This window comes from Battus philenor, unplaced genomic scaffold, assembly GCF_028537555.1.
Source record: "Battus philenor isolate CCGP_79_NKW_IND1 unplaced genomic scaffold, ilBatPhil1.0.hap1 SCAF_20, whole genome shotgun sequence".
Classification (NCBI taxonomy): domain Eukaryota; kingdom Metazoa; phylum Arthropoda; class Insecta; order Lepidoptera; family Papilionidae; genus Battus; species Battus philenor.
Genome location: NW_027181683.1, coordinates 13487011 through 13506694, shown reverse-complemented (window position 1 = coordinate 13506694; position 19684 = coordinate 13487011). Strand labels below are relative to the sequence as shown.

General features: G+C 37.2%; 2 protein-coding genes across 2 annotated transcripts in view; one reads left to right on the top strand and one right to left on the bottom strand.

The window, feature by feature from the left end:
* Positions 1–12126, bottom strand: part of LOC137923058 (uncharacterized) — a 38030-nt gene extending 25904 nt beyond the window's left edge. The window contains exon 1 of the mRNA XM_068766181.1: positions 12054–12126. Coding sequence (XP_068622282.1) covers positions 12054–12126 — 73 coding nt within the window. The remainder of the gene's footprint in view (positions 1–12053) is intronic.
* Positions 12127–13911: 1785 nt separating this feature from the next.
* Positions 13912–16981, top strand: LOC137923057 (pro-neuropeptide Y-like). The gene is made up of 4 exons (XM_068766179.1): positions 13912–14078; positions 14664–14720; positions 16504–16534; positions 16892–16981. Exons 1-4 carry the CDS (start codon positions 13912–13914, stop codon positions 16979–16981), a joined length of 345 nt encoding a protein of 114 aa, XP_068622280.1.
* Positions 16982–19684: the final 2703 nt, after the last annotated feature.

Sequence of the window (19684 nt, the reverse complement as noted above, 5' to 3'; positions counted from 1 at the left end):
ATTTTTAAATTGATTTTAAATCTCTCCTGTGGCAGATCTGCAATGTTTTGTGGAATTTTATTATAAACTGTATTTAAGTGACATTAATTATTTATATAAATTTTGAAGACGAAAAATTTAAACCATTAAAAATCTTATTTTTATTCCTTGTATTAATACACTGTTTATCACTGAAAAATAATAATGCATATATATACACATTTACGTGTATATACACATATAATTATAATTTCTAACCGACTAGTGAAAAGTATTTTTTTAAACTTTAAGTAACAATAACAAGGCTTCATTTTATTGATAATTTATCTTCTATTGTCCAAATTGTTTTTCTTGTTCTCTACCCATGGTATTCTTCTATCTCAGTTATCGTCTAACGCAATAAACCCGTTAAGACAACGTTTTACTTGCACGCAATATACTCTCATTGCTTTATGTAGTGATACATATACTAATTACAACTATTTAACATATAACAATATACATGTTAGTATATTGATAAAATATTGCATATAAATTTCTGTAAACGCTTCTCTAGTTCCACTGTATAGATTGCAGAGAGAGCTCGACCCTTGAGATCCAATATAACTGAAAAATGTACGGAATCAAAAGTTGTCGATCGATTACTAAATTGTGACGTCATACAGTAGCATAGTTCTATAAGAATTGTCGGATTTCTTTTAAGCATTTGTAAGCGAAGGCGGGTCTCGTTCGGAAGAACCCTTTACTCTTGATTAGTACTTGTGTACTTATGTACTTAAGTATTTATGTACTCGTGTACTCGTGTACTCGTGTACACTGTCAATCAGGGCAACTCGTTTGTCGGCAAATCAAAGAAATGAGATTAAAGGATGCTTGCCCGCGGCCGCGCGGCTCACAATAAAGTAATGTCCTAATGGCAGCGTACCTTAACAATACACAATTAAATGTCCGCAACGAACAATTGTAGTCCGTCTGTATTTCTGTGGGGAATTTTGCTACTTCTTACAGGTCTACGCGAGCTCGCGGCAACACATGCGCATGTAATAACGTGAAAGATTATGATTGTGTAGTATTGTTTTAGACTCCTAACATTGTTGATAAAATTATATACATTTAAAAAACTTTCAAGTTAAACGGTTTTTTGATACTCATATTGTGGTGGTTGTGGAAAAATATGTACCTAGTCGGCCATATTGGAACGGCGTCCATCTTGAATTTTAAATTGTGACATAGTCATCGTATTTTACTAGTGTAGCCCTTTTATTTGATACCCATATTGAGGGGGTTAAGGAAAAATATGTAATCCGCCATTTTGTATCGGCGGCCATCTTAGATTTATAATGTTATTGATTTTATTACATTGTATTGTCATCTAAATTAAATGTGTGAACCAAATTTCAGATCAATCTGACAACGGGAAGGTGCTTAAATTTCAATTTCTAATTTTGATCCAAATAAATTCCGTACGGGTCGAAGTAAATGAAACCGTTTAATTAGTTTATGTTGGTTATAGAATAAATGTACTTTTGACATCTCCATTATCGGCGTAACATACAATAATTATTATCAGAGATATAGCGAGGGCGATGCTTGGGATTCTTTACGGACTTTAGTAGTATGAGGAGATCCTTACATAAATGAAAGTAAATAGCCTTGTGGCTTAAGTGGCAGTAGGCACGCCACAGAGTGCGCAGAACAGAAGACCGCTGGAGCCTTAATCGCAATGAAGAATGTCCACTCACAAGAGGGGCAGATGATCTTTAAGTTCGTCAGTTGGCGCTGGACGCTTGTCGCTTCCAACTGGTCTCGTTGAAAATTGTTAGGAGGGTCAATGTTCAGCACTAATCGTGCTGCTGTTGAGATGGTGATCATTAGGTGATTAGTTGGTCGATCAGAATTCATATTGCAATAATAGAACAATAATAAAAGAAATGAATAAATAAAACGTATTTGCATGTGATCACCTTTTTATTGATTTAATATTTTATTGCATAACAATTATTATTTAAATATGACTAAATAATAAAACTAAAAAATGTTGGTGGAATACATTCCAACATTTTTTAATTTTATTTAATGTCAAATATTTGGTAAAGAGATATGTTCTAAATTACTCTGTGATTTATATGAAAAATAAAAGTTTTTTTTAATTATTTTTCTCGCAATAACTCCATATTTTTTTTATAAGTATATTGATAGTTCCTTATTGTAAATAAAAAATATAGTTTACTGAAATTTTGTGCATAGCAATACTATTTGCGATTTATTAATTTTATAAAATTATAATGGTATATGTTGTCATTGTATTCGGGCAAGTAATTTAACATTCTGACTTTAAGTGCAACTTTAAGTGAAACATTAGTTATAGTATAAGTTATAGGTGATTTTTAAATAGGTTTTATTGCGCCGAATGCTAGGTTTTTGACATGGCTTGCGATTCAGGGAGCGTCTCGTCGCCTCTATAGCTATAGCTGGAATTTTTTGTATAATATTTCCATTTAATTTTTCCCAGCATTCTGTCCTCACTTCCTTCAAAATTTCTTTCATTCTCTCCTCTTACAGACGTAACATTTTCTTACATTCACAATTCGTACACACATCGTCTCTCTTACTTGTATCCTTTCTTTAGTTTTACAATGTTTTATAATTTTCTGCCTCTAATGTTACATTTTGCTTCTCACCTGTATTTCTATTCGTATCTCTATTTTAGCTTAACATTAACTTTACTCTCATGTTACCACCTGTTTAGTTTTTTTGTCTTTATTTATGACTTCTTTTATTATTTTGTAGATTTTTTTTAAATATGTGGCTGTGTGTTTTGTCTACTATTATGTAAGCAATGGTTCTGATTTCTATCTTCTTCTCAACCTCCACTTCACATCGAAATTTTGTCCTGCGAATACGTCCCGTATTCGCCGGTCCAGTCGAACTCTGGCCGAGCCGCGCCGCGTCCGATCAAACCCGCACAGGCCGGGCTGCCCGAACACTCACTTTACGCAAATCATTAACTGAACAGTTAAAACGTAGTTAACGTGTTATTTCGGTATCCAATTACACTCGTAACGGTGCGTCGCGTGTCGCGGACGAATATATGCGTCGCGAGACTTTACGACACCTTAATCGTTCTATTTAAGTTGTCTAAATTTAGAATTTGTTTAATTGCATGTTTTATTATACCCATTGTAAGATTGTTTTACGCTTCGTAGACTGGGGCCTCCAAATTAGGCTCTAATACTCACTGCCCTTCATATGACTAAATTGACATTAAGTTTGCGGGTATCAAAGCTAACTTAGGGATTGTAGTAACGTGAAAAGGCTTCGTATTGTTGTGGCATGAAAAACATCTCGAAAATATCTGAGAATGTCCACCACACTTTATCAGATATAGCCTAAAGGAAGTCAAAACAATCAGACAACATCACTGCCATGGATTCCTGTCAAGATACTTTTTGCGTCAGTTTATTTTTAATATAGTGATGGAAATAGAGAATTATAGACATTTATACCACAAATATAAAGACTTATATAATTTTAAGAGCAGGAGATCAAAAGGTATATTTTAAAGATCTTCGGCTGTTGAATGGAAAAGTGGCTGCGAAGTAACTTGTAATTGTCTACGAGTAGCGATCACTTCACCACCACCTCGCGAATGATCGGTGAAGTCAGAATCCCGATCGCAGCTGTTAATTAAGCCCGTGTTTCCCACCGCGGGGATAATATCATTATTAAGGGGAGAAATTGAACTAGAGTAAATTTTAAAAACTTTACCAAAAATTATTTGGGTTTTCTATTCCGTACAATATGATTACATTTTTACCGTTTGCGTGGTAAAAGTAAGGTTTTTTTTCCTGGCAATATTAAACATTTTTCTTTTAACCAGAACCTTTGTCAAATCGTGTTTGAGTTTTGTGCAACACTTATGTATTTGAGTCTAGGAAATTCACTGTATATTACTTTGACTCAATTTATGATACGTTATCAACAAATTAGGCTTCTCTATTATGTTAATTGATGTGTATTAGCGAAGGCAACTCGTTAGGAATAGTAAAGGCGATGCTATTGCGTCTCGAGTATATTATGAAAGAGCGCTTATCTAAGACCTGCCCCCGTAATTATATTTAATGTACGCCAGCGAGCATTTTCAAATTTCACTTCGCGTTCGCGAGCGCCTACGCCGGCGTGAACAACTCAAAGGCGCGCATTCCGGCCGCGTCGAATATTATTTTCACGCATGGCAACACTCTAACAAGAAACGAAACGTGAGTAACATGGCGTCGGACGAAATTCCCTCCAATTTGAAACTTTTAGTTTCTTTGTGGGCGCGGCGGCGAGTGGGCGGGCGCGCGACTTTGTCGCCTCAACATTTTCGATGACGTTCAACGAATTCTTTGAGGTCTATGAGCACGCGACCAGCCGCAGGAGTTGTTGCGTTTAGAAACAAGTTTAACCAAAACTTTTTCAAAGTTTAAGTCTTTATTAACTTTACCAAGTTATTCAAATAAACAAAATAATAAACTTTTAAACATTTTCACACGTATTACACGGGTTTCAATAAAAATGTAAATCTTTTAACAAATAAAACACACACACAGTGACTTCAAATGACAACTGTACCATAATTGTTTTATTTATCGACAGCGTTTATATCTCTAATATTAGGAATCTTTCTCTGTCAGTTTCGTTTCGAATTTTCTCAGTTAAGGCTAAAATATCCCCTACTTTCACAAAAGAGCTGCAATATGTCCACTACTAAACAAAGACTTTCCCTACAAATTTCCAGAATCTAGAGACCCGATGGTTTATCTGGTCTGCACGCTCAGTGGCCTGCCCATTGCCAAGTCAACTTGCAAATCCGTTGATCTCTGTCAGTTACGTTCGTTCGTCCACGAATCTAATTATTGATTCTATCTCGTAGAGCATTCCTAAGCGATCTTTTGTGTACCTAGAATACTTCACCAAAAGTGGTCACCGCCGTGTTTATCACAACAGCCAAACCGTTGAAAACGTTGGAGGCTTTGTGCCTTAGTTCAAAGTACAAGAGGACAATCACCTAAGTGGCATAAGAAGGAAAGAATTCCTTATACCCCTGTCTTTCCTTCTAGATGACAGGTAAACTCTTTGCTATATCAAAAGTAGGCATTAACAAACACATGTAATGATTTATAATACAGCATGCAGTTAATTATCAGCTTGGTAAAATCGTATTTTGTTTAACTTAATTCTCATAGAATTGTTGATAAGCAAAATACATATAATAATGACAAGATAAAATTAATTTATTGAACATTGAAACTTTTAACCGAACACTTATTGATCGTCACTTTATTATCTATTTATATAATTTAATTATTTTTTACTCTATTCTGCTTATCAAGATGTTATAATTTTAGAGAAGAAGAAAGAAGAATTTATACATACACATTTTATCAGATAGCCCAAATGAAATCAAAATAATCAAGCGGCATGCCTGCCAAGGATTGTAATCATTTAAATATTTATTTATATATTTATATGGTTAAAATATAATTTGATACAGCCGTGTAGCTGTAACAACCCGTTGCAAAGTTTTGACCGGCTGTAGTTATTTTTAGAAAATATCCATGTGCGTGTATCTCGAGATTGCTCTGCAATAAATGAACCGCGTCGCTCGTAGCGCCCTACGTAGCGCCGTTCGTAGCGCCGTCCGTAGAGCCACCCGTAGCTTCATTCGCGCCGTTATCGAAAGCAATTTAATAGAGGTATAAATTTCGCTGTCATATTTATTATCTAATAAATCTTATGCACGCCGGCATCGGCTGCTGTGTTTATAATATCCCGACTTTTATTTGTATTCCTCATGTGCATTTTTCTAATGTCTTTACCATGACAATCTATAATTGGTAATTGTGTTAACGGTCTTAAATGAGAACGCACAATATTACTTACCACTAAGCTGACAATATTTTTTCAAATAAATGTGATGCAATGGTTGAAGCTTTCTGTCGTGGCTTGGCGAACGAAAATATCTCCGTTCAGTCCCACCTCGCGACAATTCTGCATGATGGCTATCTATAGCTTCGCTGCCTATGTTTCTTAAAAAAACTCCTCAGTCTCAGATTATGTTGTGATCAATATACCAGTTATTCTGGTAAAAAATGAGCGCGTAAATTTTGATTAAGAAGGCGTCTTTACATGTTTACAGTCACGCAATATTGCTCACTGTCCCCTCTCTACCGTGTAAATACAGGACTCTCGTGTTTATTTAGGCTCAACATAAAATTATAGTTAAAAAACTTTGAAAGGTTTTAAATATTTTCTTTGTTACATAAACACCTGTGAAGTTATTTCAGTAATGAATGTGTTTTTTTCCATTTTCAATTTGTCTAACGCGGTATAAGTAAAAGGACGGCTGTTCGAAAATATTAAAATATTAAACGTTATTAGAACGTCTAAGTTTAGTCAGCTCTGTTTCAGGTTAATACTCTTTAGCGTGAATTTCACAAGCACGTATTGACACTTTAATTAGAACGTCCATCAAATATTCAAAGAACGTTGCAGAGAAGAATTACTGCTAGTTGTAACAACGAGTTTATAAATCACTGAAGGCCACGTCATTAGTGATAAGTTAATTTTTTGAGGCGTGGTCACTGTTATTTTTTTGACTTACAGTACATAACCCACGGCTCCTTCGCGATTGCTGTTCCTCTAGCTGTGGTGTCGGACTGATATGTTTATTTCGTTCTTTATTTAATTGTGTTTTTAATATTTATTGGCTTCCTCAAATTAAATAAAAATGTTAAAAAAAAACAAGAATTAAATTCATAGTTGAAATACTTTATAGGGAGCTAATTGTTTTTGAATTTGATGATGAAACTCTAATGAACTTAACGAATACTTCTTTATCATCGTCGTGTCAGACTATTGAAACCAATTTTAATCCCTCCCCGAACGATCGCCACATTGGCCAATGTTGCCTGCATTCAGTAAGTTTCCAACGACCTTGATTAAATTGTTGATCCACCTAATAGTGGGCCTACTTATGTCTGCCCCAAGCATACAGATGTCCCTTGAATCTAGAGCTCTCCGCCTTTCTACTCTCCACTATATTAAAACGACATCTCACAAAGTGGTTTCAAAACATTAATTTATTAATTATTTTGGTTATTTCGTAATCAAATATCTCACCCTGTTGTGTACCGGGTTCTAGACTGAGTACTGATGAAGCTGTAAGAAAAGGAAAGCCATCATCACATTTGTGATTTGAAACTATATCTACTCTACCGCTTGAACTACTATATCGCTTGAACTGCCGAAGCGTTTTGAATGTTTTCCGAAACTTGTATGGCAAGTTTATCGTAATCATCAAAGTTGTGTTTATGATATTGTTACATCTGACATCACACTGAACACCATTGAGGCTAGGAAAATATCGATAGCCACTGAGCTACTAAGAATATGTATACGGTCGCATCACTAGTGCACGCCGGGCGGGCCATGCAATATCGCCGCAAGGATTTATTGAAAGGTAAGTGAACATGCAATGCTGGCCGATGAGAAATCTCTCACTCTGCCGTTTGTTCAGAGTGGGCGCAATGCTCTCCCGGCACGCGACGACCAACGCTATACCTTCTTCGCCCACTGCCCAAATTTATTATTTCACATGAAAGCAGAGCAAAATTATGTATGTGCAACAAATTTATTTCTATGCGCGAAAATCCAGAAAAATTAACAACGTTTTAATCATTACACGGAGAAGGTTTTTAGTGAAAGAAAATTTAATTACAAAGGAAATAGAAAACATACGTTTTTCTTTACTGCAAACAACAGAGCGAACCGTTCAGTACGCGCCCTGGTCTAAAAAGAACCTGGATTTTGTTTTGTGATAGTCGCCGATAATATCATTTACCTATTTAATTTCTTTTTTTCTTTTAAAATCAACGCTCGAAAAGAAAGTTTCTTTCTTCCACACACAAGTGGTCACTTTAAATGATCCTGTGTGAATAATGACATGCATAAATGAATGCAACCAACTTCTGCAAGTCCTGACTCACCAGGCGAAGCAGTCTTCAGTATCCGGCATATTCCTCCGTTAATAAAGCCTCCGCGTTTGATTTATGGCGCCGAGCGACGAGACCGCGGCGCAATAAACACTACAATAAGCGTCCGGCTCGAACTTTAAATGACGATAAATGATCCGGAGATTTTTAAATAGATTATAAATATATAGGAATAGACCTCCAGTATGATTTATGACACAATATAGTTGCAGGAGACCGTGGGCGGGCGCAGTTAAATATCTTAGCTCACGATTGTATGCACACATCCGAGTTGCGGTAACCACCAGTGCATTTATTCTTATTGCTGACGAGGAAAATTAAAGTCAAATTTGATCCATGTGGTGTATTTTACATATATACAGAGACCGTTTACAATACTGTACTATTTACTGAGAAGTGGTAGCCTATTGGTAGAGGACTGAGACGATCGTTGGTCGCGAGTTCGATTCTCATGATGCAGTGTTACGTTCACACGTGGGATTCTTCCTAGGGCCGGTATGTCTTGGAGGTTGAAATGAGTATGTTCATCAAGCTAATCCCATGTTTATACTCATTCAATACAAAATCATCAGCTAATCACAAGTGGAGAAGTATTGTAGAGCGCTCTCTTTCGCCCGATGTATATAAATAATTATATTTCTGTGAAATTCTTCTTTTCGATGCGCCGCTGATGATGACGTAATGTAGCACATGCATACACTTTGTACATTAATTATATAGGATTACCATTACTCAACATGTTACTAGAGTATGGACAGCAGCATCTTCTACGTACCACAATACCATACTGATCAAGTATGAAAAGGACCAATATTTAGCCACTTCCGCACATGCAGTGGTAGTCGTGCAACAAAGTGCACCGCCCGCTAGCCCGCTGATAATTGCGTATGCGGCAAACAATGCGAATCACACAACCGCCACCGCCAAATTACTCAACACGTGTTTTACCCCTCCACGACTTTGTGTTTAGCACTAATCGGTGTAACATGACTCCTGAAGATGCCCCGTGGATTGGTCAAATATTGGTCCTTTTCTTACCTAGGATGGACTTCCGCAAGGTAACGCCTGATTCCATTAAATACCACACTGATCGCCAATCCGCCTACAAATCACGTTGATTATGGTATATCCCACCATATTTAGGGGAGATTTATGCCTCGGAGTGGCTGTCTATGAGTTGAAACAACGAGGACGACGAAGACTATTTCTATTTCGACTAACAGAATGACAGCGAAATTTTTCACTGACGGCGTCCGAATTAAAATCGGAACAAAAATAATTTAACATTAGAATATATTATGGAGGAAGTAGCAAGTAATACGTAGCATCCACATGGATGGTAAACGAGTAATAGTGGTCTCATAATAAAGGTTCTGTCTACATGTTTACATATATGTCGAATGAGTGCAACGATACAGACTGGCATTCAGCTGTGGTCTAATATAATGTACTGAATGGAACCTTCATAGATAATATTACGTTCATCGTGGGCCTTATTTCAAATAAATTATGCTTTAATAGTGCAGGTCAAATGGATTGTACTTTATATTAAATAATCTGATGTGAAAAACAACATAATATTGTCATACGCCAGATTTGCTTACTACTGCTTTTGTTTTCACACATTTTTATTTTATATATACAAATCGATAAAATTAGAGTGTCTATTTGGAATATTAAAATAAACTTTCTTTTTACTGCATGTATACGAACATACGGTATATATACCAAAATAATATTTTTATAATTTATGTCTGTCTCTGTCTGCTTATTTCGGCTAATCTCTGCAATAGCTGAACGATTTTGACGGGACTTTTACTGGTAGGTAACTGACGTAATAAGGTTACTCCTTTAGGCTACTTTTATTTTAGAAAAAACTTCAAATCTTTTTTAAACTTTTTTTCGGTAAATTCCGCTCGGTCAAAGTCGCGGGTACAGCTTGTTAAGTATATATATAATTAAGTCTCCTAACAAATATTGCAATTTATAATTAATTATAATTTGCTTTACAAATAAGTGAACACGAAATGCACACAGTACAAAAACGATGGAGAAAAATCAAGTCCAAACAGACGGCACGAATGCAAATGTATGTGAAGTTTGACCCGAGGATATCCTGCTAAATGACCCCTTTCTCTCATCCCATTACATTGCCTTTCGTCTGCTGCCTCCCCCGCAGGCTCATGCAGGCTGCGATAATTAGGTAATTGGTAACACTTGCAGCGGCCGCGCGACTGTTTGGCGGTAAAATTAAATTGTCCATCGGGACCGCGGGGGAGGCACAAGTGTTCGGCAAACACGCGCCGCCGCGTCGAACAGCTGGAGTGACCCTCCGCGCGCCATTACTTAATGCGCCCGCTGCGCACGATGTTTGTCAATCTCCTGTTTTGCGGCCGGCGCATCGAAAACGAGACCTTACAGAACAAAGCCTTCTTAGCGCCGTAAACTGTACGGCTCAGTTTAAATATAATACTGGATCAAAGACACGTGATGGCATGACATATCGAGAGTAATGCTGTGATCAAAAAGTAAGATTATGTATTCTTCTAAATCAATTTCATCCCATCAAAGTAATCGTCGTCCGATAAAACGTACTTTTGCCAACGCTTTCTTCTATTGTAGAAACGGACGGAATAGTCTTTTCCGGTATAGCTTCCAAGACCCTTCTCAATACGGTTTTAAAATCGCTTCAATCTTGTCAAAATGGCGTCTCCGCTTTGGCTTTTGAGTTTGCTGAACAGCCAGAAGTCGCGCGGAGACAAATCAGGAGGATCGGTGTTTACTAAATAATGTTAGTCGAATATCTTACGCTTTTTTTTCCAAAAAGCTATTTTTGCACCAATCGAGACTTGACGCGCTTGACAAAAACATGTGTAACTCTGAGATCATTAAACCTTTTGATAAACAAACACTTGGCCAATATTCTAGACAGTCCTACCAACCTAGGGGAAAAAAACCCTGCTTTCTTGCCCGAGAGTTTTAAATGACAATTTCACCTTACTTTTTTATCACAGTAATGTGTTTATGTTTACTACTGCAATGCAGCTGCAGCTTCCTTCGACCGATCTACAAGGTCGTCCTTCCGGAAGAGGTGACAACATCATTTCACTGTTGTACTATTCTAATGATCTCTACTCTTTGCATAAGTTCAGCGGGAAACTTTTCATTAGCACCGATATTAATACTCTGTAAAGTTAATCCATACTTCTCCATTACAAAACCCTCCTCGTTATGTGTTCTCCTATTAGGTTGAACAATTGTGGTGTAAGAATCCAACCCGTTCTAACTCTGCTTACCAAACTAAAAGACTCTGAAATGGTGTTATCTATTTAATGGAATCAGGCGTTACCTCGCAGAAGTCCATCCTAAGTAAGAAAAGAATCAATATTTAGCCACTTCCGCACATGCAGTGGTAGTCGTGCAACAAAGTGCACCGCCCGCCAGCCCGCTGATAAATGCGTATGCGGCAAACAATGCGAATCACACACAACCGCCACCGCCAAATTACTCAACACGTGTTGTGTGTGACTCTGTGTTTGGCACTAATTGGTGTAACATAATTCCTGAAGATGCCCCGTGGAGGGGTGAACTACCACTGCATGTGCGGAAGTGGCTAAATATTGGTTTTCTTACTTTGGTGTTATCTTTTAGGGCCTCGGATTACCCGCCGACAGAGACTCTGGATAAGAAAGGTCAGGTGGCATCGCATGTCCTTCATAACCTTTAACATTTAACAAAGTTCAAAATTATATATATTTGTTCATTGTATATACTTCGTAGTTTTTCTATTTTACTATAATCAGCATAATATACCTTTTTTTAGCAGTCTTACGCCATAAGCCTTCTCTTTTTTAACGGACACAATGTTTTGCATTGTGACAGAGTTAAACAAACGAATAATCAATATATGCCCCAATTAAACGTCCATCGCACGATTAAAAACTGATCTGCCAACACCGCGCGCAGATACGGCGCGATACGGTGGCTTGCGGCGGCTTGCGGCGGCTTGCGGACTAATTAGCTTTCACTGCGACGCACGACGCGCTCCGCCGCTCTGCGGGAACAGCGCCCATCGCAGCGCTGGCCGCGGACTTGACCACGACGACCACATAACGCATTTAACAGATCTGACCACAATCTTATTTCGATGCTCTTCACTTATCTGTTGACACGAGGATTACTAGACACCAGACCGCAGTGAAAATGGTATCAATTTGTTTTCATTCATTCATATCAGCCATTAGAACACCGACTACAAACCTTAACAAAACCATCTGATATAGATGAGATGAGAATAATACTATTATTGAATTTTATATATTTAGTAAATTGTATTGCAACAACACCCAAGTAACTTCGCTGTATATCGCTAAGTAACGAGATCTGTTCAGAAATGTAAAGGTCCAAAATCAGTCACCCACGTAGCCCGCGCACATTGTTCGAGCAGTCGATGGCTGCCGTCTTCAGTGCGACCGTGCGGGTGGGCCCCCTTCGAAGTGATTCAACGACATCAGTAAGGTCATACATAAGGCCTCTGAATGCGGAAATCGCAAGAGCGATCATCGAAGCGATGTTTAAAGTAGGGTTACGCCTACAACAGCTGATATTATAACGATGGTGATGAAATGTTCTATACTATTTTTAATATAATAAATACGCAATTTTTTCAAAATTATTCAAAGCTCGATCGCGTTTTAAATAAATTACAGTAATAGTTGAAGTAATGCGTGTAGTTTTTAAACGGTTTCATTTAGTTCGACCCGTACGGAATTTATTTGTTTAATTATTTGGGTTAAAATTATAAATTGAAATTTGGTACACACATTTAATTTAGATGACAATACAATATAATAAAATCAATAACATTACAAATCTAAGATGGTCGCCGATACAAAATGGCGGATTAAATATTTTTCCTTAACCCCCTCAATATGGGTATCAAATGAAAGGGCTACACTGGTAAAAAACGATGATTATGTCAAAATTTAAAATTCAAGATTGACGCCGTTTCAATATGGCGGACTAGGTACATATTTTTCCACAACCACTACAACATGGGTATCAAAAAACCGTTTAACTTAAAAGTTTTTTAAATGTTTTTATTATAATAATAAATACACAATTTTTTCAAAAGTACTAAAAGCTCGATCGTGTTTTAAATAAATTACAGTAATAGTTGAAGTAATGCGCGTTGTTTTTTATACTAAAACTATTGCGGATCCGCTGATGATCCGCGGAACTGCCAGCGCTCAACACAATTAGGTCATGATTGTTTTGTATTAATATTATACTATTTAAAACCTTTCGTTGTGTACTTATATACGTCAAAACCAGGATCCCAGAGAAGCTCAGTTCGATTGAAACTGTAACTGAATTCTTTATATTATATAAAGCTACGGGGGTAAACGTATCGTTATCTGAGATGATATATCAAAATCTCAGTTAAGTTTTTTTTTGAATAATTTTAACAAACGTTCTAAGGAGTTAGAACAATGAACTCCCAAGACTTATTTATTAATATACCATTTTTACACTATATGTAATAGCATTTTTTAATAGTTAACCCAAGTTTTAGTAACGTTAAAATTAATAGTTACGAACAGCGCGATACCATTTTTCCGAAAGATGTTTCCGAAAGACGCGCTGAAAATGGTTTACATCATGGCAATACGGAGCGTGAACGCTATATGAACATAGTTTAATATTAAATCATATAATAATGAATAAAACGATCACTTTTATATACGTTTTTATTGTACCAGATAGAGTTAGATGGTAAAACATAATACTACATAATCATATATGAATATGTACGTGTATTTTAATTTAATTAAATCGTATTAGTGATGAAATAACTTCACTTGGTGTCACATAGCAAACGATAACAGCGGTCATCATGCGACTCCTGCTGCCCGCCATCTTGGTGCTGGCGGCCATGTTGGCGTGCGCGGTGCAGGCGCAGTACCCGCGCCCGCGCCGCCCGGAGCGCTTCGACACGGCCGAGCAGATCTCCAACTACCTCAAGGAGCTGCAGGAGTACTACTCCGTGCACGGCAGGGGCAGGTACACGCTGCTTATTGACCAACATTCCTACATTCATTTATTCTTTCATGTCAGTCGACACCCTAAGGCGCAAAGATCCCAGTAGTGACCGACCTACCCAGCTACTTTTCAGCGATAATATCGCCAGTCCACCTATTAGAGGACATCCGTGCCGCGTCTACCGGCTCACAGAAGAACCAAATATTAATATAATTCAAATCAATTATTTATCATTTTTAAATTAACTCGAAACCTAACTAAAACTAGATTTCTTTGTCACGGATCTCGGCTCGAGCTGTCCAGAGAAGGCTGTACCAAATCAATCTGTTGCTATTTCCAAAATATCAAAAGAACTTGAACTAATATTTCTACCATTTTGGAAAGCGTTTATGTTAGCGGCATAAACACCAGCGACACTTCTTTCAGCGACCTTAATTATGTGTGGACATAACATGCTGCTGTTCCACTGTGTATCCTGCTAATACTGTAAATTAACGAATATATAACATTAAATTTGTTCAGCGCCAATAACGTCACCTGTGTTTCCATTTGCAGCGCCATCTGAAAGTAAAACAGTTTATATTCACGCAAATGACGTTTGCGCAGGTACGGCAAGCGGCAGATGCGCATCGCCGACGCGTCCGTCATCTTCCGAGAGACGCCGCTGCTGGGGCGAGCGCTCGCGCGCCTGCCCTACGAGTAGACACCGCCCCGACCCCACGACGCCGCGCCAAACTGTCCACTGTTACGTTTCATTATTTTAATACGCCGTTGTACTTTTAGTTAATAAGCGTTCCGCCTCAAGTATCTAGTCGAGATCACGTCGTGACACGAGCTGTATCCTGGAAGTGGCCCGCGGGCTGGGCGGACTCACTTCCGGCAATAGCACATCATTCGTGTTGCATATTTAAACTACCGTAGTGTTATCTGTGCCCGACATGGAAAATAAATTTAGACGTGTGTAACTGTTTCATATCGAGTTTTATTTCACTCAATTAAAAATCTCACTATTAACAAAACTTTCAAGATACCAAAGTCATGTTGAAGATTTTTCACCCGTGAAAAGAGCAGTGACAGTGACAAGTGACAGCGGGCGGACCACAAAGTGCGCATAGCAGATAGTACTGGGACCTCAAGGTTTTAGAATGAAGATGACAAACCGGCAAGGGCAGCCAGTGATGTTCACCCACGAGGTGTGGTTATTCAGTTCGTCAGAAGGCGCTGGGTGCAGGCTGTCTCCAATCAGTCCTATTCGACGTCTCTGGGCGAGATGTTTGTAGTCATAAATTAAATAAAAATAAAATAATTCGCCACCGCCATCACAGCGGGTAACTAAAAACAGAACCTAAAATATTATACATCCAACTCTCTTATTACACGATTTTGAAATAACGCAGAATACTAATAAGAATAAATTTAATTTTAATTATTATTTACTAACTCTTTTTGTACATCATAGACAATAGATAGAGGAAAAAAAGAAACAATTTATATACAGGTACAAGAGGCGGTCTTATCGCTCGAAGCGGCCACTACCTCACAACCTTTTGTTGTTAAGGATGTAAAAACATACCAATACAAATATATATATATATATACATATATATATATAAACATATATATACATATTTACATATATATATATATATATATATATACACATAAACATATATTTATATATTTACATATATATATATATATATATATATATATACACATAAACACATATAAGAATATTTACATCTACATATATAAACACAAACAGAGTTATTTATATTTATTAAAATTTTAATGGGAAAGGTACTACAAAAAAATACAAATAATTAATAGATGCTACACAATATCCTATTTTACAGGCTAAGGAATTGCTCTTATACCATTTTTTTTAATGCTGACAGTTATTTTGCGCATCTAATTGGTTCTGGTGGCGCATTACATAACCTGAGAGTGACAGCAGTAAAAGATTCCTCCATAAACATAGTAGAATGAGCAGGCAGTCAATTTCAAGTTCTCCGATGAACTAAGCAATTTATCATATGAGTCGCGTAAGAAAAGAAATCTAGATTTAAGGTAGGTAGGGGAGTAAGCTGGTTAAATAAGATACCTTAGAGAATGGAAAGTATGCGGGCATTCCTGCGAAGTTGAATCGGCAAACATATGAGCGAACTACAGAAATATGGTCATATTGGCGCAGACCAAATATGAACTGTATACAAAAATTCTGAAGGCGCTTGAGCTTATTTAGTTGTTCTTCAGTAATATTGATATAGCTGGCATCAGCGTTATCAAGGATAGGAACGAGAGGGGATTGTACCAGTTAAATCTTGGTGGCCAGAGGTAGGTAGTTGTGAAATCAATCTAGGGACGCCGCAGACGTGAAGACCTTACGACTAATATGTTTAATCTTAGGTCCCCGTGCGAGTGCTCTGTCCAGGCACAACCCGAGATTTTTAACATTCTCGCTAAATGAGATAATGGTATTGTCACAGATTATATAAGAAATCTGCGACCAATTTACCCCGCTTAGCGACCTAGGGCTCATAAATATGGTTATGGTTCAGGTCAAAATTTACTATCGCAACGGCATCGATTAGCTTCCCAACGATAGGAAGAGCGGAGCTGATTTAAGATAGAGTTGATAAAAACTGTGAAAAGAAGTGTAGAAAGTACGCCGCCTTGAGGAACGCCCGCAGCAGTAGAGCAGTAAGAAGAATATTTGTCCACAACACAAATACGCTGCCGGCGTTCAGATAGGTAACTGTGAAACCACTCAATTGCTAACAGAGATATGTTTAGGGACCGGAGAGTATAGAATAAAACGTCAAATTCAACAGAAACAACAGAAAGCGTTGCTGAAATCTAGTCAGGCTAACACATTTAATTTCCCCCTCACCATGCCAGATCTGATGTCTTCCGTGACATGAATTAAGGAGATAGTAGTACTGTGACCGAATTGAAACGGATCCAAGGGTCGATTTGTGGATAGGAATCCTTTTGATCCAATTGAGTTGGGAAAGGATCAAACGTTCTATAACTTTAAAGAGAAAAGGTAGGATGGATATTGGCCGAAAGTTGGAGAAGGTAGGATTCGATATTTTAGGAAGAGATATATTTTGAGCATTCTCCCAAGCAGTAGGAAAGACTCCGGATAAGACTAAGGACTCCGGACCGGAAAATTAAATTTTATTTCTGAATTGAACTCTTTTCATGGCCTCTTATTTCTCTAGCAAGAAAATCCTTTATGAGTTACTCGTACGGAGACAACGAAAGAGGACGAACTTGTACTGTTTTCTTTTTTACTTTCCTGCTGACTTCTTACAAAATATAACTTATTTTATATAATTTCTCTTGTAAATACCATATCTAAACAAAACTTTATCTCCATTTACATTAAGTTTTTTGTCTTAATGCAGTCTTTCGCACATTTTAAGTCCTGTCCATATCCTTCTTATTTCTACTCTTACATTCTATCTTTTTACTACTGTCTTCTATTCAGAAAAATAAGAAATCTATAATAATCCGGTTAAATAGGAAATAAAGGATCGTTCCTACAATGCTTCATCTCTTTTCTCACTTTTACTTATTTGTTGACGCCTTTCATTACGTTAAATTTACTTCATAGAAGTAACAGGTAGAAGTAATAGTGCAAAAGTAATGTCATAATGTGAACGCACCTTAATTTTTGCAAATGGCGCCAAATGTCACTAGATATACTCCATCGCTTGTTTGCACTTTCTATATATATCTACATCATAAACGTCAAAGAACAGTGACATTTGGCGCCATTTGCAAAAATTAACGCGTTAATATTATGACATTACTTTTGTGCCATCTGTTATTACAATAACATATTACTAAGTACAATCAGATTGTTGATTTAAGTTTCCTTTTTTAAATTTTTCTGGTCATCATTTCAGCTATAAGACGTCCACTGCTGGACATAGACATCCCACAAAGTTTTGGATGCGCTCCAAATGCACCCACAAAGAGTTTACCGCAAACTTACGTTTTTCGTGTTCACTTCCGCAAAGATTCTACTGGAGACCGACATTTTGTTTTTATATTTCCATATTCATTTAGATACAAGCAGTACACTTGTGAAAAGTACATTCATATTAGCCGTATAAATAATGATTCGGTTAAGTGTTCCTTTATAGGTGACACAAGATTAAAAATTTACTGTATACAATATAGTAGAAAGATCACAATAAGACCACATAAAATAAAAAAAAAGATTGAAGAAAAAAGTGGTCGCACGTGAGAGGTAACATCTGGCTTACGACTTTACACAACAACAACAACTCTTAATTTGAAAATTTTTCCTCCTCTTTCGTCAAGTGTGTATGGTGCAATTAAATCACCGTATTAATATCCAGGTAGGTAAAAGACCTTCAGAATGCACTGAATGAAGAGCGCTTCCAACATGTCGTAAAGGAAATTTGAATCGGAGACAAGTGTCCAACGGTGGACATATTACAGTTGAAATGCTGATGATAAGAGGCATAAGGAGGTGATTCAATTTGTAATAAAAGGACCAATATTTAGCCACTGTCGCACATGCAGTGGTAGTCGTGCAATAAAAGAGTCGACCGTAGGACTCTGTGTTTGGCACTAATCGGTGTAACATAACTCCTGAAGAAGCCCCGTGCAGGGGTGAAACACGTGTTGAGTAATTTGGCGGTGGCGGTTGTGTGATTCGCATTGTTTGGCGCATACGCATTTATCAGCGGGCTGGCGGGCGGTGCATTTTATTGCACGACTACCACTGCATGTGCGGAAGTAGCTAAATATTGGTCCTTTTCTTACTTAGGATGGACTTCCGCGAGATAACGCCTGATTCCACTAAAGATTCAATTTGTGTTTGCCGGGAAGGAAGTTCCGAGCAGCGCTGGTATTCAACATCTCGTAGCTTCCTATGCGTCACATACAAAATTTACTTACCAGGAATCTAACGCCAAAACTTTTCTTTCGTGAGGATGCATATACAAACGTACAGGATGTAAAATAAACAACATTTCCAATTTACAAGTTCCGATTTTATTTCTAGTAGTCAGTATTAAAAGTGGTTACATACAGTAAGTAGCCTAAAGGTTAAAAAACATCGAATATTATTCACGTACAAAATAGATTGCCTCTCGACAGGCAAGGTATAACGCACCGTTAATACAATGTACACATATATCTACATATCAGGTGATACAATTCCACATATATGTTTTAGAGGTCGGCAAACATATGATACAAAAGATAAATGTATGATATACTATATAAAAATCAATTATTTTTGAACGTGAATTACTTTTGTAATAACATTTTAATGTAATACGAGTATTTCACCAAGTGATGGAACACTAGATGGACCCCATGTGGGATTCTTCTTTGCCGGTAAGTTTTGGAACCAACCACAAATCCAATATGCATAAAAATAATATATCTGTGGAATTCCCCGTTTTCGTAACGATGACGTAATGTAGCTCCTGCACCCCATTTCCGTTATTCGTCCCGTTATTTATTAAAGATTTTACCAATAGCATCCATTTTTTTATAAGTTTTCTATGTGGAAGATAATAGGATAGATAGGGAAAACTCGCAATTTCTTTTACAACTTGTATTTACAATGTCGTCTG

Coding starts and splice junctions, on each gene's coding strand:
- LOC137923057 (XM_068766179.1), top strand. CDS start 13,912: ATGCGACTCCTGCTGCCCGCCATCTTGGTGCTGGCGGCCATGTTGGCG. Junction 14,721..16,503: donor GTCATCTTCCGAGAGACGCC/GCTGCTGGGGCG, acceptor GCACAACCCGAG/ATTTTTAACATTCTCGCTAA. Junction 16,535..16,891: donor TCTCGCTAAATGAGATAATG/GTATTGTCACAG, acceptor CAAATTCAACAG/AAACAACAGAAAGCGTTGCT.